The sequence below is a fragment of the Hippocampus guttulatus genome, chromosome 8 (genome assembly GCF_054856545.1).
Source record: "Hippocampus guttulatus isolate MCC_2025c chromosome 8, RoL_Hgut_1.0, whole genome shotgun sequence".
Taxonomy (NCBI): Eukaryota; Metazoa; Chordata; class Actinopteri; order Syngnathiformes; family Syngnathidae; genus Hippocampus; species Hippocampus guttulatus.
The window spans coordinates 13,172,767-13,198,646 of NC_141268.1; the positions used below are offsets into that span (position 1 = coordinate 13,172,767).

General features: G+C 41.9%; 4 protein-coding genes and 1 pseudogene across 6 annotated transcripts; 2 read left to right on the forward strand and 3 right to left on the reverse strand.

Annotated features, from left to right (window-relative positions):
- Positions 1-2,276, reverse strand: LOC147201229 (ammonium transporter Rh type B-A pseudogene; annotated as a pseudogene).
- Positions 2,277-3,019: 743 nt separating this feature from the next.
- Positions 3,020-6,135, reverse strand: LOC147201230 (uncharacterized). Its single transcript, XM_086117897.1, has 6 exons — positions 6,050-6,135; positions 5,571-5,678; positions 5,451-5,484; positions 5,283-5,344; positions 5,114-5,205; positions 3,020-4,352 (listed from the first exon to the last, which is right to left on the reverse strand). Exons 1-6 carry the CDS (start codon positions 6,087-6,089, stop codon positions 4,113-4,115), a joined length of 576 nt encoding a protein of 191 aa, XP_085974023.1. The 5' UTR covers positions 6,090-6,135; the 3' UTR covers positions 3,020-4,112.
- Positions 6,136-8,348: 2,213 nt separating this feature from the next.
- LOC147201231 (translocon-associated protein subunit alpha-like) lies at positions 8,349-13,086 on the forward strand. Its single transcript, XM_086118838.1, has 9 exons — positions 8,349-8,484; positions 9,435-9,557; positions 9,633-9,719; positions 9,791-9,918; positions 10,320-10,454; positions 10,668-10,744; positions 11,393-11,471; positions 12,211-12,304; positions 12,404-13,086. The coding sequence occupies exons 1-9, from the start codon at positions 8,415-8,417 to the stop codon at positions 12,466-12,468; spliced, it is 858 nt and encodes a 285-aa protein (XP_085974964.1). The 5' UTR covers positions 8,349-8,414; the 3' UTR covers positions 12,469-13,086.
- A 273-nt stretch (positions 13,087-13,359) lies between these two features.
- LOC147201232 (neuritin-like) lies at positions 13,360-19,489 on the forward strand. Its single transcript, XM_086118601.1, has 3 exons — positions 13,360-13,607; positions 15,325-15,478; positions 16,281-19,489. The coding sequence occupies exons 1-3, from the start codon at positions 13,550-13,552 to the stop codon at positions 16,513-16,515; spliced, it is 447 nt and encodes a 148-aa protein (XP_085974727.1). The 5' UTR covers positions 13,360-13,549; the 3' UTR covers positions 16,516-19,489.
- A 435-nt stretch (positions 19,490-19,924) lies between these two features.
- sys1 (SYS1 golgi trafficking protein) lies at positions 19,925-25,729 on the reverse strand. Of its 3 annotated transcripts, none has more exons than XM_086118500.1 (4): positions 25,608-25,729; positions 23,448-23,697; positions 23,290-23,357; positions 19,925-22,520 (listed from the first exon to the last, which is right to left on the reverse strand). In XM_086118500.1, the coding sequence occupies exons 2-4, from the start codon at positions 23,607-23,609 to the stop codon at positions 22,280-22,282; spliced, it is 471 nt and encodes a 156-aa protein (XP_085974626.1). In that variant the 5' UTR covers positions 23,610-23,697; positions 25,608-25,729; the 3' UTR covers positions 19,925-22,279. The 3 variants fall into 3 exon arrangements, with proteins under 3 accessions (XP_085974626.1, XP_085974625.1, XP_085974627.1); XM_086118499.1 differs by having other exon boundaries at positions 25,603-25,729; XM_086118501.1 differs by lacking the exon at positions 25,608-25,729 and adding an exon at positions 24,515-25,568.
- Between the last annotated feature and the right edge of the window lie 151 nt (positions 25,730-25,880).

Consider the following 25,880-nt stretch of genomic DNA (forward strand, 5'->3'; position numbering starts at 1 on the left):
CTATGAAACCAATCAATGACTTAAATTGCGTGATAGTACAGGTTGTCATTTTTTGAACATTCAAATTTAGTTTGTAAGTCGGGTGGCAAAGCATACAGCACATTAATATCACACACAGTGGTATTACTTTGCAGAAGCAGATGAAAATCAGTCACTTTTCATCAAAAGGTGTATAAATAGAATAGTATAGTATACATAAGGGTAAAAGCATTTGATGATATGTAGATTTTTCTTTTCTTCTTTGTTTTGAAAAATGATCAAATCAAATTGCTACAAAATAAGGGGTAGGACTAGATAAGTTACTTACTTCTTCCTACTCCCTTGAGCATACAACTGTGATGATGTGTGTTTTCTTCTTTTATCTACTTTCTAATTTTCCTTACATAATTTTTGTTTGACTTTTGTCAACCTGTTATTGTGTATACTATATATGCTCAATAAACAATAAACAACAACAAACAACAACAACAAAAAAGAAGTAGGCTACTGATGATCAAAGTGACATGACTGTGAAAAATTAGTCATGCAATCTTCAAACGGTGTGCACATATATGCTATACTGCTCCTCTGCCTAGTTTTAGTCAACATCGTTGACATAAAAATTGATGACTGATGCAACAAAAATATTTTGTTTGATGTAGAGGTGTTGGGGGAAAAAAAGTCTGCACCTTTACTTTAAAAATGTATGAAATCAATTGAAATAACAGTCAAAATGATTGACATCATAAAATCGACTGTAGCAAAAGATCACACAATAAATGACTCATATTTACCAACAGAATGGCAGTGAAGCATTGGTGTGGCTGCAAAGACCTTTGATTCCATGGTGCTAATTTATTTTTATGGACATCACCATCATTGCCGGTTATAGAGTTCTTGATATCTTCCACTCTATTAAAATCTGATGGCATATCAAAGAACACCTCATCATCAAAACAGTCCTCATCAGATGGGGAAGCCATGCATGGCAGCCTCAAGACCAAACCGGTCAGCACCCCGCCAACAGCGGAAACTGCAATGGTGGAAAAGATCGCCGCGACTTGGTGCAGAGCCTGCTCTTGCGCCGTACGCCCCAAGCCTGGCTTCAACCCGGGGATCAGCGTCTGAAGCTCCAGCAGCTTTGGATCTCCCTCGGGTGGAGCACGGTGGGAAAAGATCTGGTACATGCTGGGCCCGTAGGTTTCCTCAGTGGCTAGCAGGATGGCGCAGATGCCGGCTGTGGATGAAATGAGGCCCGTGAGGCCGTGCAGATTGTGAATGCCGCACTGGTCCTGGATCCTCATGCGTCGTGCTAAAAAGGGGCTGAGGTACTTGTATCCAAAAAAACAAGCAGTGCAGCCCATGATGCCCAAAGCGTAGGCAGCCGAAGGAGAAATCATCATGTCCACTGACGCTCCAACTGTCACGCCACCTGCCAACGTCACGTTCTGGATGTCGGCCATTGTGAGCTTGCCTCTCTTATTAAACACTGTAGAAAGTGCAAATGCAGTGAGAGTGGACGAGCTCAGGCCGATAAAAGTGTGCAGGATTGCTCTGTGTTGATCGTCACCTTTTAAGGTGAGCGCAGAGTTGAATGAGGGCCAGAATACCCAGAGGAACAAGGTTCCCATGACAGAGAGGATGTCCGAATGGTAGCTGGTGATTTCTTTGGAGTGGCCGTTATTGAGGGCTGGCCGATACAGCACAAATGTCACGCCGAGACCAAAGTAGCAGGCAAACAAGTGAATAAGAATGCTGCCACCGGCATCGTTTATGCGGATGTATTTCAACACGGCCCACTCTGTCACGGCGAACACGGGGATCTCCAGCAAAGCCATCACCAGGAGCTGCACCGGACTGGTCTTCCCGAGCACGGCCCCGAAGGAGATGAGCACCACAGCGCATGCAAACTCCGCGTAGAGCAGGTTGATAACGCCAAGGTGAATTTTCCCATCGTGGTAAAACTGGAAGAAGCCTTGGATGACGATCGCCCACTGGATTGCAAAGGTGGCCGTCAGAAAGTTGAAAACCATTCCGCTGAAACCGTAGAATCGGCAGAAGGCCAACAGGCAGCCGAAGCCTACGAAGATCATCACTTGGACGTCAGCGAAGAAAGGATAGTCGCGATACACGCTATTGTCCATCGGGTTGGTCTCGTTGCTTTGCAGCTTGGCATTGGCGTTGTCGTCATAAGTGACAAAGACAGCATAAAGAGTCAGGATGACGACTTCTAACACTAACACCAATGCTGGCAGACGCACTCGTAAGCTTCTTGACGCTTTCATGGTAACATGCATGAACAACGGTCTGGTCTCATACTCGCTTGGTTAAACTAGTACCTCCTTTTATACTCAATTTGATCAGATAAGAAAGGCTAATAACAATGGTTAAATAGCACCGGGCCCGATAGGTGACAGGTTGTTTAAAATTGTGGTGGCTGTACTTTAATCCCTCGTAAATGGAAATTTCTCTCCTCTCATGCTGTGGCACAATAAAAAAGGCACAATAAATACATAAAATACAATTTTGGTTACACAGCAGTTGTTTGACTTGAAGTGAATCAGTCAATCATCCATCCATTTTTTGGACCGCTTTATCCTCACAAGGGTCACAGGGCGTGCTGGAGCCTATCCCAGCTGTCTTCCGGCAGTAGGCGGGGGACACGCGGTTGCCAGCCAATGGCAGGGCACAGAGACGAACAATCATCCGTGTTCACACTCACACCTAGGGACAATGTAGAGTGTTCAATCAGCCTGCCATGCATGTTTTTGGAATGTGGGAGGAAACCGGAGCACCCGGAGAAAACCCACACAGGCCCGGGGAGAACATGCGGACTCCACACAGGGAGGCCGCAGCTGGAATTGAACCTGGTACCCGTGCACTATGAGGTCTATGCGCTAACCACTGGACGACCGGGCCGCTCTCAATCAATCAAGTGTGAACTATCTTGATAATACTGTCAGGAAACACCAATGATGAGAAAACACTTAAGACTGAAAGGAGAGTTGAGAACAGACAAAATCAAGAGTGAGAGTAATTGACTACAGTACAGTATTTATTTATCCATCATGATTAACAAAGTTAATTTCTAAAATTATGACTGATGCCAGGACAGGTAAATAGAATTATACAAAATAATCATTATGATAAGAAGACAAAGAAAGGGTGAATCAAAAGCTATTCAAACGATATCATTAAACAGGTTAAACTACTCAATGCATCCCTTTAAATACAGCATATTACCCTGGTAAACAGCAAGTTTTAATCAGAGATGGATTAATGTATTCCTAAACAAATTTTTAACACTGAGCTAAAACAAAAACGTCTTCACTTTTTCCCCCCACGCATCAGGCTTTCGAGATATGTTCACTTTTTGTTTTTAAGTTTGATCTATAAAAGCTTGCACAGTACAGATTTTACCATCCATTGCAATTTAGAGCTATAACGTTTCAGAAAAAAAGTGACATATTGCTGATCCTTATCCTTAATTCATAAACATAGCTAATATTACATACAACGTTACAAATTATTTTGTGGTTATTATTTTTATGATGATTTTTCTGAAAGTTGTGCTAATGACCAAATTGGGCCATCATCGGTGAACTTGGGCTGGCCCATCACAGTCGCATGGTGGTTCATAAGGCTACCGTTACTGTCGGACCCTGACTTCATTTCTAACCTGGTTTGTATGTTTTAGGATAAGAAATTTTAGGTGACTGCTGACACTTCCACTTGAATTTTTGTGGGCAAAAGAAAATGACTTCAAGAGGAGAGGCAGAGGGGAAGCCAGAGTTGCTATTGGCCTAATAAAACTCATCAAAATGTGTTAGAAATTTTTACTATTGATTTCAGCCCCAAACTAGGATTGGGTGGTGTCAACTACATCACACAAACAGATTATTATTACAAAAAAAATAATGAAACACACACACACACACACACACACACACACACACACACGCACACACGCACACACACGCACGCGTGCATCCTCATGCTCACACACATGCGCGGGCAAACAAAAACTTATGCTAAAGCAGTTTTACCGGAAAGGACTGCAACAAATCAATGAACAACTGTGTCATCTAGTGGTTGGAGGTTGACACTACACTTCAAACCTGTCGCAACCACTGTCAAATGTGATTGGCGTGGTCTTTGGCACTCTCTGCCTTATCAGTTGTTTTGGTGCGCTTTGTTTGCACAGAAGCATACACATCCGACACAGTGGTAGCGGAACGCACATTTCCTTTCTCTTCGTCTCTCGACTCATCAGACTGAAGCAAGGTTGAGTACTGAATCTGAGAAGAGCTGCAAGCAGACTTGGTCTGAGGGCCCTTGAGGCTTAGGTTGGCATAGCAGTCGGTAGTTTGTGGCTGAAAAGGGGAAAGAAATATAATCTCAATGTAATTGCCTCATATAATGTGCTTGATTATTGCGCAGTATTTACATGTATCTATTTAATATATAGGGCGGCCCGGTAGTCCAGTGGTTAGCACGTCGGCTTCACAGTGCAGAGGTACCGGGTTCGATTCCAGCTCCGGCCTCCCTGTGTGGAGTTTGCATGTTCTCCCCGGGCCTGCGTGGGTTTTCTCCGGGTACTCCGGTTTCCTCCCACATTCCAAAAACATGCGTGGCAGGCTGATTGAACGCTCTAAATTGTCCCTAGGTGTGAATGTGAGCGTGGATGGTTGTTCGTCTCTGTGTGCCCTGCGATTGGCTGGCGACCGATTCAGGGTGTCCCCCGCCTACTGCCCGAAGACAGCTGGGATAGGCTCCAGCACCCCCCGCGACCCTAGTGAGGATCAAGCGGTTCGGAAAATGGATGGATGGATATTTAATATATAGTAGATGGTGCAGCTTTATTTGTAACTGCACGTTTACAGTTGAAGATCAATGTGCTAAATTGCTTTTCATTGTTTCTGCAAGAAAGTTGGACTCTACTGTTTTTGTATCCATTCTTTAAAGAGTGTTAAGCTCTATTTAGCCTTTTGGAATTATTTATAGAAAGAATGACTGTAAAGTAGACGAGTCCACAGTGGCCATAGAGCTCAGTTCTTAGATTTCTTATCAAATGTGATGATGATAGGATATGCAATTATTTTTCAGACATGAAAAAATAAAATTAATTTAAAACCTGCAACTCGGAGTTTGAGCTCAGTTGATCCCTCAAAGATGACGAACTAACCGTCACGTGTGGAGGGTTGATTTCAGAAATCGCAGTTGTGCCTGAGGACGGAGAGATGAAATACTTGAAAGACAACACAAATCCATAATGGAAGAGGACATTTCTTAAAATCACTTACTAGTTTGCATGGAGCTAACGTTTCCATATATTGGAGAATCTTGCATCTGTTGAAGACTCTGACTAAAACAGCACATAAAAGGAGGTTTAATTTATTTTCAAATGGCTTGGCTGGATTTTTTTTTTGAAGTGCATAAAATCTTCTTTTGATCAGGTCAAATGTAAATACCTTCGTCTTTTCCTTGACCAATAAGTTTTTTTCTCTAATCAATCATACGAAAGAACAAATCAAATTAAGATGATTAAAATACATTTCTTCATTTGATTTAAAGCGGAAGAAATTGATTACCTGAGAGACATGATTTTAAAACACAAAAAAGAATATTGCCAAACAATGAGAGTACCAGTAATGCACTGGTCACCCAGAATAAAGGTGGCATACAAAAAGGGTTCCAATCTGTCAAAAGAGAGGAGAAAAATACATTGACTATGCTTTTATTAGATATGTCCTACTTTCAACAAAATAATCATGCCAATAAATATTTCACTTGTCTTTTTTATTCCTGGATAACCTACTGCACAACCAGGTGTTGTGATGAGCTTTTGCTCTTTTTAAAAATGAGCAGCAATGTGACAACAAAGACCCACATAATAATCATTAGAAACGACGTGTGACACACTTAATATGGCAAGTACGGCGTAAAAGCAGAACTATCACAACAGCTCTTATATTAGTCTGTAGGTAAAGTAGTATTTAGGATATATACTGTATATATACACACAGTATATACTGTACTTCTATATCTATTTATCTATTTCAACACTTACCTTGTGGGATTGTGCTATAAGAACAGTTTTTCATGGTCATGATTCTCTGATCGCAAACAGACAGTTTACTCGCTCGCTTTCGAGAAAGTGACTTGCAAGCAACTGTTGTCGTCTTTGAGGGATGGTACATATGAGGGAAAAAAAGACACAGGAAGTGCACTTTTGCAGTAAACCACAGGCTGAGAATAAACACCATGTCAAAAAGTAGAAAACTGGTTGTGAAACTGTAATAATTGACAACATCAAGAAAAGCAGGTGCAGAAAAATCCTGACTAAAACAAAAAAAAAATGTGTTGCAGCTGAACCTACTCAAACAGACATATTTTGATCATTGCTGCTATCAAAGGTTGACAGCCCGGAAAGGTTTAAACCAAGATATATGCCAAAAGAAATATGGTATCTAAAGGTTGCATTTTGTTTTTACTGCAGCGATACTTGGTTAGCAGAGTGTAAAAGTGTATCCGCCTCACAGTTCTGACCTTGCGGGTTTTAATCTACGGCCTTCCTGTGTGAAGTTACCATGTTCTCCCTGTTTTTGTATGTTTTTCTCCAGGTACTTTGACTTCCTAAGACATTTCAAAAACATTCATTCATTCATTCATCTTCCGTACCGCTTGATCCTCACGAGGGTCGCGGGGGGTGCTGGAGCCTATCCCAGCTGTCTCCGGGCAGTAGGCGGGGGGCACCCTGAATCGGTCGCCAGCCAATCGCAGGGCACACAGAGACGAACAACCATCCGCGCTCACACTCACACCTAGGGACAATTTAGAGTGTTCAAACAGCCTGCCACGCATGTTTTTGGAATGTGGGAGGAAACCGGAGCACCCGGGGAAAACCCACGCAGGCCCGGGGAGAACATGCAAACTCCACACAGGGAGGCCGCAGCTGGAATCGAACCCGGTACCTCTGCACTGTGAAGCCGACGTGCTAACCACTGGACTACCGGGCCGCATTTCAAAAACATGCATGGGTTAATTGACAACCCTAAATTGTCCATTGGTGTTAACGTGAGTATGAACGGTCATTTGTCTGAATGCACTGATGATCTTTCCGGGGTGTAGCCCACCTCTCACCTGAAAGTCATCTGGGAGAGACTCCAGGTCACTCACAACCCTGTGAACAGGATAAGTGGGATATGAAATTATTAGAGTAATAGTAGACCAAAAAATAGACAGGGGCATTCATGGAATTGCATGACATTTATCTCCTTCTGTCACAGGGACATTGTCAATTGACTATTGAATACAGTTAGTATAGCATCACGTCTGCTTCACAATCTGAAGTTCTGCGTTCAAATGATATCGCATTTGTATGTTCCTTATACGCACTTTTATACAAGATTTAAATGTTTTTTTTCTTCCTCATATGGTTTCTCTGTGGCTTGCCATCTATCCATTTTCCGAACCGCTTGATCCTCACTAGGGTCGCGGGGGGTGCTGGAGCCTATCCCAGCCGTCTTCGGGCAGTAGGCGGGGGACACCCTGAATCAGTTGCCAGCCAATCGCAGGGCACACAGAGACGAACAACCATCCACGCCCACACTCACACCTAGGGACAATTTAGAGCGTCCAATCAGCCTGCCATGCATGTTTTTTGGAATGTGGGAGGAAACCGGAGTACCCGGAGAAAACCCACGCAGGCCCGGGGAGAACATGCAAACTCCACACAGGGAGGCCGCAGCTGGAATCGAACCCGGTACCTCTGCACTGTGAAGCCGACGTGCTAACCACTGGACTACCGAGCCGCCCGTGGCTTGCCATCTCTTTTTTAATATCAGGATCATTAGGCTATGTGTGCAAGGTTCGTATGTTTGTGTGCATGTGTGTGTGTGTGGGAATATAGGTTTGCTTGTGGGGATATTTGTATTTGTGTATGTTGAGGGGGGTTTCCTCTTTTTATGGTGTAATTTTGAAATGTTTTAACTGTACATCACTTTGAGTTGCATTTTTATGTATGAAAAGTGCTATAAAAATAAAGTTTGATTGATTGATTGATTGATTGATTGATTCGATGTATGATGCTAAATATGATGCTCAAAATTGAATGAGGTGTCACTATGTTGTTATTGCACATCAGGAGCACTCTTCCTCCAGCCCCCCCCCCACCCCCAAAAACATATATTTTTTAAAAATTCTGATTAACCGCCAATATGCGAATAGGTGAATCCGCGGGTGCCAAATCGTGAGTATTCGGGGGTCGTCTGTACTTGAACTCTGGCAAGACGTTTTAAGTTTCTGGCCACCTCCTCTAAGGACTGACAATGGGCGGGTCTAACTTTTCTTAGCCACGCCCCTCTCAACCGCGTCTCTCTTTTCTGCTGAACGCTGATGTGTAACTAACTTCAGTTTGCAAGCACGCTGCAAAAATGTTCACTTTTGGATCAAAAGTGCTGTTGCTGCTCCTCCTGGCTTTCCCCTGCGGCTTGATATCCATGGGTAAATTCTTTTCAGACTGCGTGTTGCCGTGCTTTTACTTTTGTGCTGTTAAAATGTGAATTAGACAAAATACATCGACGTGGCATATTTACTACGAGAAGATGCGAAGCCACCAGTTAGGTGTGCGCATTCTAAACTACTTTTCTTCATTATCTGAAACTATAAACTTCATGGACGTTGATCGCCTCCAGTCAAGGTTTACCATTCGTCGTTTGGAATGAATGAACGTTATCGACGTCTGTTTGTGTGAAGCGTGAGGTTTTATCGCATGCGTGCTCACGCAGAGGTGAATTGATTCGCCAGCGAGGAATCGGATGTTTTATATTCGTCTGTTTAAAGTTGAAGTGTGTGGATATAGCAACACTTCGGTGCTCACGCTTGATGGGACACGTCACCATAGTGTGGGGAAACGCTAACTTGTATTTGGAGCGTTGTCTGACGTCATAGGTCAAGCCGCCCCACTCGGCCGCTGTATTAATGTCTAATAGGAATTGCTCAAATAGGAATTTGACCAAATAATGCATTCATAAAGTGGATTAAATAATTCTAATGAATAATCACGTTGTTTATGACAAATGCTTCTGTTTTTCTAATTTACTCATGGAGTGCAACTAACCGATCCAAAGCATCTGAGAATTGATTCTATATACAGGTAGGTGCAATTATTTAGAAAAAAGTACTGTACACAGTCTCTTTGCCTGAGGTAGATTTTTTATTTTTTTTGCAGGTGAGCAGTGTGTGTGTGCATATCATCAAACAGTGCTGTAGCAAGATGAAACCGTGCTAGTGGTCATTCACGTTCATTGGAAATATTGTTCACAAAAGTCAATTGTCTTTTCAAAATGAGATTTAGCTGCCAATACATGAACATTCACTTGTCCTCAATGTATCAAGGAGAACAAAATTACAAGGTTTAAATCAGATTTCCTTTCTTTTTCATTGCCGTGCAGGCCGAGTGTCCGCCAATACTGAATCTGCCGAGGACGTTGACCCAGATGCATCTGTCGATGAGGAGGAAGAAGATGAAGAAGAAGAGATGCCGGTGGAGGAAGAACAGATCCAAAGCTCGGCACGTAACGTAATTAACAGTTAAGCAGTGTTATTTCCCACTCTACCTTTAATGTCACGTTGCGTTGTACGCCAGGAAGGGGATGACGACGACTCCGAAGGAGATGATAAATTGTTAACATCTCACGCTGATGCCGACACAACCATTGTCTTCACGACAGGAGAAGGTGAATCCGATTTTGATAGAGGGGGCTCGCCACTGTATTTTAATACTCATCTCCTTGTCTGAATACTTTAGAGTTTCCCGCTAATGAAATTGTGAGGTTTCTGGTGGGCTTCACCAATAAGGGAAGTCAGGATTTCACCGTTGATTCCTTAGAAGCAACCTTCCGTTACCCTCAGGACTTCCAGTTCTACGTTCAGAATGTGAGTCAGAACCAACCATTCAAAACCTCCCAGCACTTTTTTTTTTTTTTTTTTTGCATTGCAAGTTCAGTCTATCGTAATTATTTATATCTGCCTGTGAATGTTAATACTGTGTATGTATATTCTGATGGAGGCACCCTGGACAATCTATTGTAAGGGTTTATCCAAAAATCGGCCTTTACAAAGCCAATAAATCTCTGTATCAAGGGCGGGTAATTTCTGTCGAATTAACATATTTTCCCGAACGGCCGGTGTATTTCCCGTGCATCATGAATGGCTTCATTAAACAATTAACAATCACTTCTGCATAATGGAAATTTCAACGATCGGTAACTGACGAGTTTGCCAGAATGAACAAGGCAGCTTTTTTAATGAAATTCTATTTCATATGTTTGTTGTAGTTCACAGCTTTGCCTCTGAGCACGGTGGTTCATCCGGGCGCGCAGGCCTCCTTCGAATACTCTTTCATCCCAGCTCAGCCCATGGCCGGTCGTCCATTTGGTCTTGTTATTCTCCTCAACTATCATGACACCGAGGTTAGAGAGTACAGTGTCTGTTTGTCCATCGAGTCCATTCATTCCTATTCCGGTTAAGCGTTATTTAGCTAACGTGTGGAAAGCTGTTTGGTTAAGAGGCTTCGGATATACTTAGCACAACAACTTTGTACGGTTCGTGTAAGTTCAGTTCCAAAGATACGAGTATCTGAAATAGCTAATCGCTTCTTCCCGATGTTTACAATTGTCTTGCAGGGCATTGTGTTTCAGACGGCCATTTACAACCAGACTGTCACCATCATTGAAAAAGAAGAAGGCCTGGATGGTGAAACGTAAGACATTCCTTTCTTGATATTTGTGACAAAAGCCTTATTTTTATATCTCTGCATCGTGTAAACAATTCGTAGGTAATTTTCCACATGATACCCACAGACAGTCCCAGCCCTCAATTCCCCAACGTGTTGTCGTACCAAACCGTAAAAGGAGGTGTGAAATTGGTCTGTCTGATTTTTCAGTGCAACAAAATCCACAGAAACTCATCATCGTATGCCTCCCAAAATCCTAAATCAGGAGCTTGTTTGGAATGTGGATTATTAGATACATAAAAATGCATATATTGTGAGTAAGTGGGCATCCATAGCTTAAACCTTTTTTTTCACAGAACTGATGTAATTATGCTGATTGGTGGCAAAACAGAGTGTTTTTAGTCAGGCAGGCATACCTGACTGAACAAGATGTAGTCCAAACCCCTTTGTTCAGTTTCCTTCAAAAATATGATGAATGGACTGTGTCTCCTGTTTGTACTCTTTTTTTTCCATCTATTTGTTCATTGCATATTTTGCAGATGTATTTCAACATGCTCCATTCATCAATTGCTGACTTGATAGATTGCCCACCGAATGGCTTTAAACAGAGAGAAATGTTTCTTACACTTAGAACAATGGACACACACTAATGACTATGATGTCATGTACTTGCAGAGTGTTTATGTACATCTTCCTTACCGGCCTGGTGGCGCTGATGCTCTTTGCGATATACCAGGTCCTGGAATCAAGGACGGTAAGTCTTTTTTTTTTTTAATCAACTATGAATCTATGAAATGTAAGTCTAATGGTTGAAAACAATCCATTCAGAAATGCTCAGTTTTTTAAACATGTTTATTCAATGTTAAACTGTTAAATAGTCTGAAATGCAAATGAGGTTTGATATGGAGTTAGTAGTTAAATGCCCGCTGATCTGGGAAGTCCGAATGTATATCACGTGCTGGTTCAAATGACCCTGTTTTGCACAACTTTTAGAGGCATATTCGCTTTGGAAATTTTTGTTGAATTCAGAGGTTCCAATGGTACTTGTTGGAGAAGTTCTTGCAAGAGGCTTTACTGAACGTTCAGGGCACAAGTGTGATACAAGCAATCGTTGTGGTCAAGGCACAAATGTGCAAAAGCAGCGTCTTTTATATCCTAAGCGGGGCGTAACTCCTTCTGGACATCATCGTTCCTGTAATGGGCATCACCCTTTCTGTTTCTGGATGACTGTTTAAATGTTTTTGGTTTCTTTTTCATTCCTTTAATCATTTTAATGTTCTCAACGTTTTGTCTTCGTAAAACATGATGATAGAGGCTCTAGCTGTTACAATATTTTTTGAAGTCATCTTAATGCTTTGGATGGAACACAGCTGTAAGCAGGAAACCGCAATCTAGCTCGGAGACGCACTTAGAGTTGTCTGGTCTATGTTCACGAAAGGCGCTAACACTATTTTTCGTTGAATACGAAGACAGTTGTTAATTCTGTTTTTCAGAAAAAGAGAATCCCGGTAAAGTTAGAGAAGGGCACTGGCGGAATGAACGATGTGGACATCAGCTGGATTCCTCAGGAGACTCTCAATGTCATGAGTAGGTTCCTGGCACCCACCCCCCAATCGCCAACAGGAAATCTGTCTTGCCATTTTCCACTGACATTCATTTTCCAAATATGTGCTTTCTATCTTATAGACAAAGCTTCGCCCAAAACTTCGCCACGGAAACGAGCCAAGCGGGCAGCTGGAGTGGATCAATAAAGCTGTTGCTTTGCCCTCAATCAACATGAAGTCCATGAGGATTTCAAAGCTCTTTTCCTCGCACATGTCTGATGCGTGATGGAAAACAGCGTTTGGACTTCAATTTCTGATCCGCGACTCTCAGAGTTGCCACCTCGACACTAGCTGAACTGAATTGTCATTCATTTGAATGTTTTTTTTTTTTTTTTTTTTTGTAACAGTGTGAATGTTTATGTGTGAATGTCAAAAAGAGGGCAGGAAATGGGTGTGGCTGAAAGCATCTTGGCATAGAAATGCTGTGCAGTTACCATAATGAGACAAATGGATCCTCACTATGTGCCATATCTCTCTGTGCCATTTCACAGGACCTCACAAAGCCCAACAAATGTAATTTGAATTTTTATCGGAATTGCACGGTGTACAACAGTGCAATGAAATTATGATTTTAAAAATATATACATTTTGCCCTTGAAGTAACATTTCAAATGTGGTGGGGTGGTGGCAGCTGCAATTCGAACAAACAGATTTTACTCCAGGTTGTTGGAAAATTCCATTTGGTGTCTTAAAGGTTTCTGCGGACTCTTTAATGGGGGCTGTTCAAACACATTTTTGAGAAGAATAAATGTGACGCCAAAACAATCGGACGGATTTCCTTTTGTGGCATTTGAAGTCTTTGATGGTTTAGCATCCTTTTCTATTATTAACACATCCTGCATGGAGATAAGCAGATGAAAAGACTGATACAGGATCAGTGTGCTGAATGTTTGATGCATCAAGGTAGCAGGGGGGAGGGATGGAGGATGGAGGGGGCTGTCCGGCTCTGAGAGTGGGGCGTTGAGCTCAGCGCCCGTTTGGAGGAGGAGGTGTGTGTGTGTGTGTGGGGGGGGGGGGGGCAGACAACGTCATCTCGACCAGAGCAGGGAAGGGCTTCACGCACACACCCACCAGTCTATTTTTTCCACCCCTTTTGTACTGATACACGACTCGTATAAAATATGGCCAGCTAATTTGCCCAGCGCTTTTTTTTTAAAAGTCCAGTTTCATGAGTACCCTTTATTCTAATTGGATTCACGATCGCCCACTCAGCGTGGATTGAAATGGGATGATAATGGGATTGTTCACGTCGACCAAGATCGAGGAGATACTCTGCTTTGCTCTAGGTAAGACATTTCCAGCTACCTTCGTGCTGTATCTTTTTTTAATCTCCCTACGCGCAGCCATAAACGTGTCATCAATGTTGTACACACGCCTGGTGGAGATGTTACTTGAGACGTGGTCAGCGGGAGTACAGCAAAGAGCCAGACGGGCTGCAAAGGTATGCTTGTTAGGAACGTTAAGAGTCCCTGTAAGTTTTGCTCAATGGATGTTAGAGATGGCTTATTTTTGGTTGGCCCTTTTCCAAAAGGTCATTTTAAGGGCAAGCTTCGGGAGGGGGGGGGGGGTTGAATGAAGTGCTTTAATGATTTTATGTGTGGAATCTTTGGAAGGGTCATGTAAAGATTGAATCACATTAGAAAAGAATCATAAGGTCAGTCCACGGGCATTCCGAGCCCCTAAATTGAATCTCTGCACCCCTAAAATGCACGAAATTATCTGGTTATTGTTTTGGATTTGCCAACACACACACACGCACACACTAAAATAGCATAACTCTGATTATGTTTTGATACGGTTCATAGCTATTTTCTTCTGCCTCCTCTTGATTTTGGCTGTGGTACCAGTCAACCACTAGATAGCAGCACACTAGTTTGACACTAATTTTAAAAGAAGGAAAGCAAGAAGTAGGGCAGCAAAGTGCAATGCCGGTTAGCGCGTCCGCCTCACAGTGTAGAGGTGCAGGATTCAATTCTGGCTCCGGCCTTCCTGTGTGGAGTTTGCATGTTCTCCCTGTGCCTGCGTGGGGTTTCTTCAGGTACTCCGGTTTCCTCCCACATTTGAAAAATATGCATGGCATGTTAATTGAACACTCAATATTCTCCCCAAAAAGGACCAAAGTAGCACCACAACCAAAGTGACACCACCAGCAGGACCACCACCGTACGGTTCCAGCCCTGAAAAGGCTTTGACAAATCCAAAAATAATAAAAGCAAATGCACAAAATTGAAAATAACCACGGAACTCAACTGATGAAATACCAACATATGATGGTGCAAAAATTAAATGAGCCAACCCCTTCAAAATCGCACGTTAAGATATGGCCCTTTTATTAGCATCCAGTCCACCCATTCACCCCCATCTGCAAAATCGTGAGTGCAAAGGCCATTGGGAGCCATCGGTCTTACTGTGGGGCTGCGCCAAAGTACCGTAACGTGAAGCCAGGCAGCAGCGCCGAGCACAGCAACGCAAAGCAGAGCGAAGCAAAGTGCAATTGACCCAGTTAGTGCCTCACATAAGGGTTAAAAAAATAATTGGTATTAAATCCTTGAGGATGTGACGCAGGCCACCATTAGGGAGTTGTACATACCACCAGGCATATGAAATCATCAACGGGAGAGAGGAGCTTCACCAGCAACAGTGATTAAACGTCACATCAGGATGCAGATTGTCTGTGAGCCGCTGTATCAAATACCGAACTGTAAAGAAGCTGAGAAGTCAATGCACTGAGAGAATTTGTGAATTGTCCGGCAAGTGGAGGCAGCCACTGGCACAAAACCCGCAACAATGCAACGGGGGAGACTTTTCCTCTTTGCTTTCCCTCCACCCTCACAAAAAGTAACATTCTGTGTTTGCTTTGTCTGTGACTTGATAGCAGGTTGATTTTTGGTCAAAGTCAGAATTGTACAACCGCCAAAATATTCCACTGTAGTGCAAGATTATGTATTGCTTTATTACTTCATTTGATTGAGTAACAAGGTGTCACCTGCATCTGCATTTCAGTGTTCCTGTCCAGCTCCGTGGTGGTAGATTCATCAGATGTGAATTGTGAGAATGTTTACAAGGACTTCTCGGACTGTGTCCTGGAGCTGGGGGAGAGCATGGACAACTATCAGGAAAACGTGACCAGTGAGAAGGGAGTGGCGGCTGTGTGCAGGTGACACAACATGAACTGCACATTTCTGAAATGAGAATGGATAAATTGTGAATACAATTCCAAATCGAACGAGATGTAGAACTGCACAGCGTCATTCCGAAATCCAGTATTATTGTTACAGTTTTTTCCCCCCCTTTGTTTATTTATTTCGCTGCATTGGAGGGGCAAATTATGCAATGCCGTCGACTGTGAACTACAAACTCTCTTATAAAGACCATTTTTAAATGACAAGCTTTATAAACTGAGAATTATTTGTTTGGAAAGGGAGAATTCTTAATACAACTCCAGTGCTGGATCTCATTAGATAGTGCAATCGTACATTTCATTCCCGTGAGTATGATTCATGACTGAGCAAAATAACGCGTATGCAGGGAAAGCTTTGCATCTCGTGACAAAAGCAAAGAGCACAGTCCATCATCCGAGAGGAAGAAGACAGATATGAATGGTGCTCAGACACTGAGCCACTCATCTAAATAATTTATGACTCTGCTGCAGTGGTAATGAAATTCCGGTGACTGTTTTGTCATTGTTATTGCACTTCACCACCCCGGCATAGACAACGATCTACAGCCGAGCCTTCTGTTGAAGAATTTCCACTTGCAATATCATCCGCGATATCTCTGAAGCGGTTGCCATGGTAGTTAAAGCTCAGTTTGACTTACTGTGAGCCACCGCATCCATCGCAGTGATGGATAGTTGGCAAGTAAATGAATCTCCGACAGCCAGCAAAGATGAATTCTGGTTTATGTAATATGGCAGATGATTGGCACACGCTGATCTGATGATGCTTTCTTTGCCGCAGCCACTGGGAAGCTTTCCACACGTGTGCCCTGACGGCGCTGTCCGACTGCCAGCAGGAGGTCAGTTCCATCTGGGAGACTCTGAGGCAGGACTCCCGAAAGATGCGCTTTCAGGGAAGCTTGTTTGACTTGTGTAGTCCCAGTTCATCTCCAAGCATGAGGTCACCTGTTGCGGCGCTGACCCTGCCGCTCACGGCCATGTTGCTCACCACCGGGCCCAGATGGTCCTTCATGTAAAGCGGGCGCGGAAGAAGACGGGCAGAGTGAGACCTGTCTTATGTTCCACCAGGCTCACTCTTCCCAAGCACAACCTAAAGCCAAGGAATAACACAAGCATTATTTTCACACTAGTATCCGTAGTTAGTCAATCTTGGAAATCAAATCATAATCAAAAGGTACAGCGGTCCCGACACTAAGGTGATTTTTAAAGCAATGCATTGGTGTATTTGTTTTTAAGCCACCACATATTCAGTATGTTGTCAAGTTTAACTACGATAGTTCAAAGAAAGGGGTCAAAATTTAGCAATAGCTTCCTCTTGTTCTGTACGCTCAAAATGACGCTACTGCTTAGCTTTGCGAATATGGTTCCTGTCGGTGGCTGGCCATGCATTTTATACGCGGACCTTTGGTGGGGACTTTCTCTGACATCACAATTACACAAGCCATCACGAAGTATACACACAAAAAAATTAAAATAAGAGCACTCGCAACCTTGCCACGTACATACATCTGGAGCAGTTCAAAATCAACACCTGTGTCGTAACTTGACAAACCTGTCAAGAGGTTTTGGTGGGTTGGTGATTTGATGGTAGCAAGCGGTGGACCCAAGACTGGGGAGCAGGCGTAATCGCAAGAAAAAAAATATTTCCATCCATCCGTTTTCTAATCCGTTTATTCTCACAATTGCAAATTAGTGCATGTCAAATCATTAAAAATCCTAAATTAATGGACTTCGATTTGAGGGTGCGTGTTATATTCAAGTATGTTTTATACTTGAGAAATGATTGTAAATCCAGGCAAATTGACAACACCAAAGAGCACATGGACAAATAGCAAGTGACTGAGGTATCTGATTGGTAGACACAAGGGACCAGGTTGATGAGAACAGGTCGCAACAAAAAGCTAACAAGCGAACATGAAAAAAGGCACACAAGAAAAACCATGACAAAACAAAACTCAAAACAACACTGACCATGGCCAAAACATTACCAAATGTTTAAAAAAAACACATCATATATGCTGATTATTAAACATATTAATGTGTGCAGATCGCTGTAGACATGTTTTGCTACTCGAACTTGGCTTGCTCTCACCATTCAATCGGAGGACAGAAAAATGCTGACATTGCCTAGCTGGCCGTCTGAAAAAAAATTAGAAGGCCAATAGATTAAGAAAACAGTCCCATTGCTGATGTAGTTTAAATTGCTTCAGTCAGCGGCACTGATTCTGAAGGTCCTAGGCAGATGATTGCAGATGAGAGATTGGACAAAAAAAAATAAAAAAGGATCTAACATCCATCTAAAACAGTGGCTTGCAGCCAATAAACATGCTAGCAAATGAAGAGAATAAACTATTGGGAATAAATTCACAATAGAACAAATATTGTAATTTAGGTTGTAAACGTACTGTAGGTCATTGATTCTGCTAGTGTTTAGTCCAGCAGAGAAGGCCTTCGGGGATATGTGCTAATCTAACCATCTTGTGCTATATTTAGCGCAAAGCTATCATCACTTAATGAAACTCAGCTGTTTATTTAAAAAACGGAGTAGCCATTTTCACAATATATGTTTTTTTAAATAATGTAATTGAAAATTATTGTACATTTATTCGAATTCAAGAGGGTTAGCCTTAATTTATTATTGGCAATTTGGCATGTCAAATCTTAGCTGTCCTACTGAATGATAGCATACAATTTAGTTTATCAAATGAATGAATGAATACATTCATGATTGATGATTTAGTGCCATCCAGGAAAATGTTAAAGTGAAACAAATATTCTGAGAGAATTCTTTCCTGGAAAGGGGAGAATCTGACAATGTGTAAATTAATAGTAGTCAGGGGGCCCTTATAATTTTAAAGTACAGTTCGGTCAAGACCATCAGGCTTTTTACAAAACCCTTTTTCGCAGCACATCACTCCATTGTAGGTGAAGTTCCATGGTTCCATCTGAAATGCCAAAAAGTGTTTGATTTTGTGCATGTTTATGACTTTTAAGTGTATTTGTCTCCGGGTGTTTACATGGCCTAGTCAAATATATAATCGTCAAAGCAATAGCAGCTGCTTTTGGAATGCAAAAGTATTTTCAAAATACAATTTTTATATAAATACAATAGTATTTTCAACAAATAGCGTTCAAGGTTTAAAACAGGACCAAAACAATAATATCTTAAGTTTCTCCTTTGAAATGACAAAACCTAATCATTTACATGTTGTTTTATACACGTTTCTCACGTAAATGTTAATTATAGCGCGGCAGTATATTTATTTCCAATATCAGTACTTTGGTTTGTTTCGCCTCATTTCAAACTATTTGACCCATTTGGTCAATAAACTGCCGCAGGCATAGTTTTAATTAAGACATTTGCATTTCTAGATCGGACATCAACAAATAGTCTCATAAATATACTGGTAATGAGAAGCACTATCTATTTTTAATGTCAACATGCTTTCTATACCCACAGTTGATCTTCATCGACAGTATTTTTCCTGTTACCTCTCTCATCATATAACCGCATGGCTGTTTTGTGACGGCGCTTCAGATCATTGGGGAATGTGATCATTTGAACTCAGATAAAAGTATGCTGATCAGTGCACGAAGATATAAGACTGACTCCGAAGCGCATCGTCTCCTTTTCTCACATCCATCACCCACCCTGCACACCCTTCTCTCTCGGCATGATCCTTCTGGTTGTTTCTATTTACAGTATTATGGTGCGCAGGTGCTAGCATGATGTCATCCATTGTGTGTATGCAGTAGTGAGAAATCCAATTGTCCTCAAAGCATGAGCAATATCGTAAGGTCACTTTTTTCAGAGAGGACTCTTATCCCTTTTGTGTGTATTTCAAGAAACCTCTGAATGTAAAACCAAGTTCGACATCTATGCTTTTGTTTGCTGCTAGAAAGCAACACTATTTATAAGACTGTATAGGATACAAGCAATATATGGCAAAGTCATGTGTCTGTATTAAAGCACCAGCACTGTAAAACCTAGTTTGAGTCTGTGTCGGTTCCAAAGACATTTGGAGGAATAATGATGGAAAGCAAAATGGAGGATTTAATCAATGAGCAGGGAATGGGTCAAATAGAGTGGAGACTTTTCCATACGACTCGGATTCCTGTTTTCAGCCTTCCCCGCGGCAAAGTGTTGGTAATGAGGACCATAACAAGCAGATTTCCACCCGTCCGTGAGCTCCCATCTGTTTCTTTCCACCTGGACACTTTCAGTGTAGAGGCAGTGGTGGGAGAAAATAAAGGAACATGGCCTGAGGTGGAACCTCTTCAGAAGAGCGAAAACTTGGTTGCACTTCACTTGCCATTTGAAGACCGTAGATACTGTAGGCTTGCTTGAGCATCTGAAGCAGACACCAATTACGCTGGCCAACAAATGTTTACTTCTTTTTTTTATTTTTTTTTAAAGGGGAAGTCAAGTCATATTTTGTATTCACAATATCCTCTATGTGGCCCCACGAATCTAAACACAGTATTCTGATGAATAGTGCATTTGTTGAATGTGAAATTTAGCAGCAAAATCCATCTATTTACATCCATTTCACGGGGCGGCCATTTTGCCAATTGCTGGCGACTGAACATGACATCACAGTTGCTCAGGGCTCAGGTAACAACCAATCACGGCTCAGCTAGTGAACATCACATGAGCAAACTCAGAAAACAGGTGAACGTCCAAATCTGCTCTTGTATTATCTCTCCCGCATCAGGTTTTCATAATAATAACAATGATAACATGTTATAGATTTAGTAATATTTATGAATTAAATATTCGGCTTCAGGCGGCCCGGTAGTCCAGTGGTTAGCACGTCGGCTTCACAGTGCAGAGGTACCGGGTTCGATTCCAGCTCCGGCCTCCCTGTGTGGAGTTTGCATGTTCTCCCCGGGCCTGCGTGGGTTTTCTCCGGGTGCTCCGGTTTCCTCCCACATTCCAAAAACATGCATGTCAGGCTGATTGGACGCTCTAAATTGTCCCTAGGTGTGAGTGTGGGCGTGGATGGTTGTTCGTCTCTGTGTGCCCTGCGATTGGCTGGCAACTGATTCAGGGTGTCCCCCGCCTACTGCCCGGAGATGGCTGGGATAGGCTCCAGCACCCCCCGCGACCCTAGTGAGGATCAAGCGGTTCGGAAAATGGATGGATGGATGGATGTTCGGCTTCACAAATAAGTGGCTTTTTTTCCTGACACATCATAGCTATTAATTACAATTATTGTAAAATCCGTATTCTGCTTATATTGGTCAAACTTAAACCCCCCAAAAAATCTAAATATCTCAAAAACCTGATGCTAGAAAAATAGGTAAAACAGTTTTAAAATCAATTTCAGAAATACATTTAAGGACACCTAAAGCCATCTCTGATTCAAATTTGTGTTGACTGTTGTCTTCCACCGTTTCCCTAAGAATCACCCTCCTTCAGCCACCGTGAACTGTTTTATTAAAAACAGCCATTTAAAAAAAAATCTCAATAGGTCCATCTCTCAGCTTCTTTGTACTCAAATAACACATAAACCAGAGTTATGTTATATCAAGATGCAGAGTGGTATTGGATATTTGGGGGGGGGAAAGCAATCCATGTGTTGAGCATAACTGTACAACATACGACTACGGCAGCAATGTAAAAGTAAAATTATGAGAGGAAATAGTGAAGTCACGTGAATAATGTCATGAGAATGAGGTCATAATGCTGCAGTTCAAGAAGTTGTCTAAGTATTTTCTTTTTCAGGAAAAACGCTGTATGTAGGTAGGAGGGAAGAACCCCCACCCCCACAAAAATATAAACACAAGTCACAGCAACTAACAGCCATAGTCTCTCTCTAGAGACCTGTCATGTTTTTTTGATCGGGACACTCTCTTAATCTCGTTAAATATTTGTTAAAAGCAATTGCAGTTACATGATAAAAGAAACCCAAGAATTTCCAAATTATTGCTTCAGTCTTTGTGATAAAACCTAATACAGCTAGATTTATTTCTTGTAATAGCATGACTGCTTCATTCTTCTAACATTATGACTTAGTTCTTATAAAATGATAGCCTTAATCTTAAAACCAAAAAAAAAAAAAAAAAAAAGAATGTAAAGCTGTACCGTCAAACCATACGGTGTAGACTAGGAATAGAATGATTTTTCAAAGCACAAATTTTTTAATAAATGCTGAAACTGTTCCTGAACTATTTGCATCTCATATATAAAGATTCTTCCATTGTTGCACCTCCTCAAAGAGTGACGGCATTTTCTAGAAGAGACACATTGTGCTGTCAGGACACAGCTGGTGGCTGTCAAAGCCGTCCCAGAGAGACTGTCGTGGTGCCATAATAAAGAATATGATGACAAAGGAAGGGAGAAACAAATGCTTGCTGTGTTAAATGATAAACACACTTGGTTAAAAAAAAAAAGTTTTTACAAGCTCAATTTGACCTCCAATGTTTGCTGTCAACTCAAACCAGCTTGCAGTCACAGGCGTTTGACTATAATTAAGTTGACACATTTCCCCCCTCCTCTGAGAGCAAATATATTTAAGCAAAAGAAAAAAAATAGCAAAGAGGACATGCAGCCAACACCCTCTCTGAGACACATTTAAGTCTCTTAATTCCTGCACAGAACAAAACAGTCCATAGTTTAATGGAAAGTCAATAATAAATAGACCATTTGATGTACAGCAGATCCACAAAAATCAGTCCAATGCATGTGCCATGTTCGCTTTCTTTATCGTCCTGTGAGAAAAGTTCGTCCAAGATGTGTCAAACTGTCCATTTTCAGCAGGGTGCCACGAAAACAATTCAAAGGTTCGACTTGGGTCCAGAATTGACTGGGATGGCCCTGAGCTCGGTCCGCATGCACAAGTACTCGCCGATGACCGCCATCAACGCCATGCAGGCCAAGTTGACGAGCCACCACGACAGCGAGGAGGGAAAGCGAGCATTATAGATCCAACAGATGATGAAATGGAAGAAGTGCACCGTGACGGTGAAGTCCAGGCACTGCTTGCCCCGGCGGATGAAGAACCACAAGCCCAGAGCGCTGCAGGAATGATACGTTCATTAAATCATACCGAACACACAGAAACATGGCAGGTATTGTGTTGATCATTTGGACTTTTAATACAACTGCAGACACAACCGCCACCAACCAATGCATTTGCAATGATAATATTAGCATTCACTGACTTTCAGCTTTAATTTGAGGGTATTTACACCCAAATCAGGTGAGCGGTATAGGAATTACAATCGTTTGTATATTTGCCCCACACCTTTTAAGGGACCCAAGCAATGGGACAAATTAGCAATTATGGCTGGGTGTGAATGTTTGGTGGTGCTCGGAGGGAGTGTCGGCCCACACTGACAGCCCCGCTTATGTCAAACTGCTCCTGGGCTGCTGTGGTTACATACATAGTTTACAGCCACCACAATCTGAATTTGTGAGTGCATGTATCCATTGTGGGCGCTTTAAGCTTGTTAGAGAAAACCAGCATTTGAATCTGATGCATTCATATTATTATTGAATATCTGATTTAATATCTAAACTGACTGATGCAAACAAAGTCACTCAAGTTGACTTTTGACTGAATGGGCAACTCCGCAGGGGCCCAAGTGCATCACTGGGTCCGGTTTGAGGCCTATTACCACTCCCCCGACCCCCAACAAATCTCTGCATTCACTTTACAATGTCTTAATATTAAAGCTGAATGTCGATTCAAAATCTGTTGTAATGGTGTATAAAAAGTTCCCATTCATTTGTGTTTATGATCCATGTGTAAGTGTTAGTCAGTTTAGTTGTTATAAAGCCTCACCAGGTAAGAGAGTTCAGAACGAACGCCATCATTGAGAGCCTGCCCAGTATCGATGCAAAACCAAGGAGCTAACAAACAAATAACAGTGTCACTAGGTGTACAAACTCGGCACAAAAATATAACAATTACTATTCTGGGTTAAAATGAGCTGCACTCACTTCATAGCTGAAGATCTGGTCCAGTGAGCTATGTGTTGGTACAAGACAGTCTACTCCTGCCAACCACAAGCCGAGAAAGCTGTAGTAGATGCATTGCATCAACACAATTTGAAACACAATGAGGACAGGATCCCAGATGTAGCTTCGGAAGTGGCTACCCATTGTGGACTCAAAGTGCAAATCCAAAGGAAGATTTTAGCTGGCCCAGCTGTTAACAGATATGCCATTCACGGTGTGTCAATTGCAGCATCTGAAGAAGAAGAAAAAAAACACGTCTCAAATAGAAGACCTCATGCTGTCATTCCTTTTTAACCCAATCATAACTCTTAACAAAAAAAATTGTGTTCTCCTGCCTCAATAATTAATGTGGCACTGCCTCTTTTAAGTTGAATTCAACGCATTTGACTCTCCCTTTTTTCTCTTGTCCATGGGGAGAGGTACGGTCTCCATATAATGACAAGGAGGATCTTGTTTTCTGCTGTTTTCGCCAGGGTTTGAGCTTGAGACCATTAAACGCAACAAGCACAAGAAATCCTGCTGTGCGTCATCAATATTCTCAAACACATATACAGTAAATATTCCCATCCCCGGAATTCTATGGAAAGGAATATCCTTCACCCGGAATAAAAACCTATGCATTAACATTTTGACTACGATATTACGTGTTACCGGAACTTGCGTAAGCGGAAATTCCACTACCCGTAACCCGGATGGAGGTGTAATGCCGCGGGAGCTTAAATACACGTAACGCCCACCCGATGCGACGGAAAATACACAACGCCGAAACAAGTTTTCACTTTCACTCGATCATCAGATTCTAAACGACGACGTGTAAGTGAGTTTTTATTGCGTGCGTTTTACTGTAATTGTGAATGATTTTAACTTTATTCACTTACGTCCTGGAGAATGCGGCACTAGCTTAAAAGCAGCACCCACTCGACATGACCGAAGAAACGTGTTCGCTTTGCCGTTTTCATTCATCAGATTCGAAACGAAGACGTGTAAGCGACTTTTTATTGGCGTGCGTTTTACTGTAATTGCGAAAGATTTTAACTTTATTCACTTACGTCGTGTAGCTCATCGCATCGAAACGTAGAAGAACTGTAACGACTTGAGCGGAGCGAGTGAAATGCATCCGTTTGAGCGAGGCTGGACACAAAGTTAAAAAGATCCAGCAGACACTTGGAGTCGGAAAGACGCAAATCTACGAAACTTTAAAAAACAAGGCATCGATTCAACTCCTGATGACAAGCCACCATCCAGCAAGGAAGCAATGCAAATGGCAACAAAAATCCTTCAGTATGCACAAGTATTACCAGACATCGGTGATCAACGGGACAGTTACTTGCAACTAGCAAGAAAACTGTATGACACGCTGGCAAACATTGTCATAAACCAAAGAATGCATCCAACAAAACAATCCAAAATACACATTTTTTTCCCCAAGACAGAAAAAAATAAACATTAAAATACTGTACGTATTTTACTGTTTTGATTTTTTTGGGATACACCTGTATTGCAGTTTTTTGTTATATAAACAGTTTTTGGACAGTATATTTTTGTATTTTATTGATTATGTTGTTACACGTGCATTTTGTCAACATACTTGCAGGTTCATAAAGGACATGTACCATGCTCATTTCCCAAATGAGGAATTTCTGTTATCAGGACAAATTGGACAGCGCAAACACGAGTCCGTACTAGAGAATATTTACTGTATTACTATAACGATGCCTGTGTCCATTAAATAAAATCTAATCTAATAATGTAAGAAACCGGGACACAGTGCGAAAAGGTTCTCTTGATATCGTGTTCAAACAGGTTCGAGATTGAAACACCGTTTGATATAAAAAAACAATTGTCAATTGCGACGGCCAAACACTCGAAATAAAATGATTGTGCGGACAACAACGAAGCTAACCAAATGGTAATTAGAACGCGTTCAACGGTTAGCCAATGCTATACAATCTACGAACACACACTAAATACAATACACATTTAAAATAATAAAACGCAATGAAAAATACAACGCGACTGTGGGACTTCTAGTTCACCCCGGTTTAGCCGTATTGTGAGGGCAAGTTACAACGGCTATTCAAAATTATAAAAATCGGAACCTCTTAATAAAAAAGAGAGAGCGAGAAACATAGCAGACCTGACCATTGAAGCTGAAATAGATGAACGACTAAAATAATCCAATCACTTGGTTTTTACGGCCATTATAAACTTGCTAAAATCCAGGCCTCCATTCCTACTCGACAAGTCCAAAACACCAGTCAAGTCATAACTTTGAACCGGAAACATTCTTGAACCGGAAAAAGATGGGGTTAAGTGCAAGCTTTCAAAATAAAACACAGCATGAGCCAACAGGCCTCCTCGTAAATTACAGTACAGTACAGTATTCCTTACGTGACGATTTCCGGATAATATGAC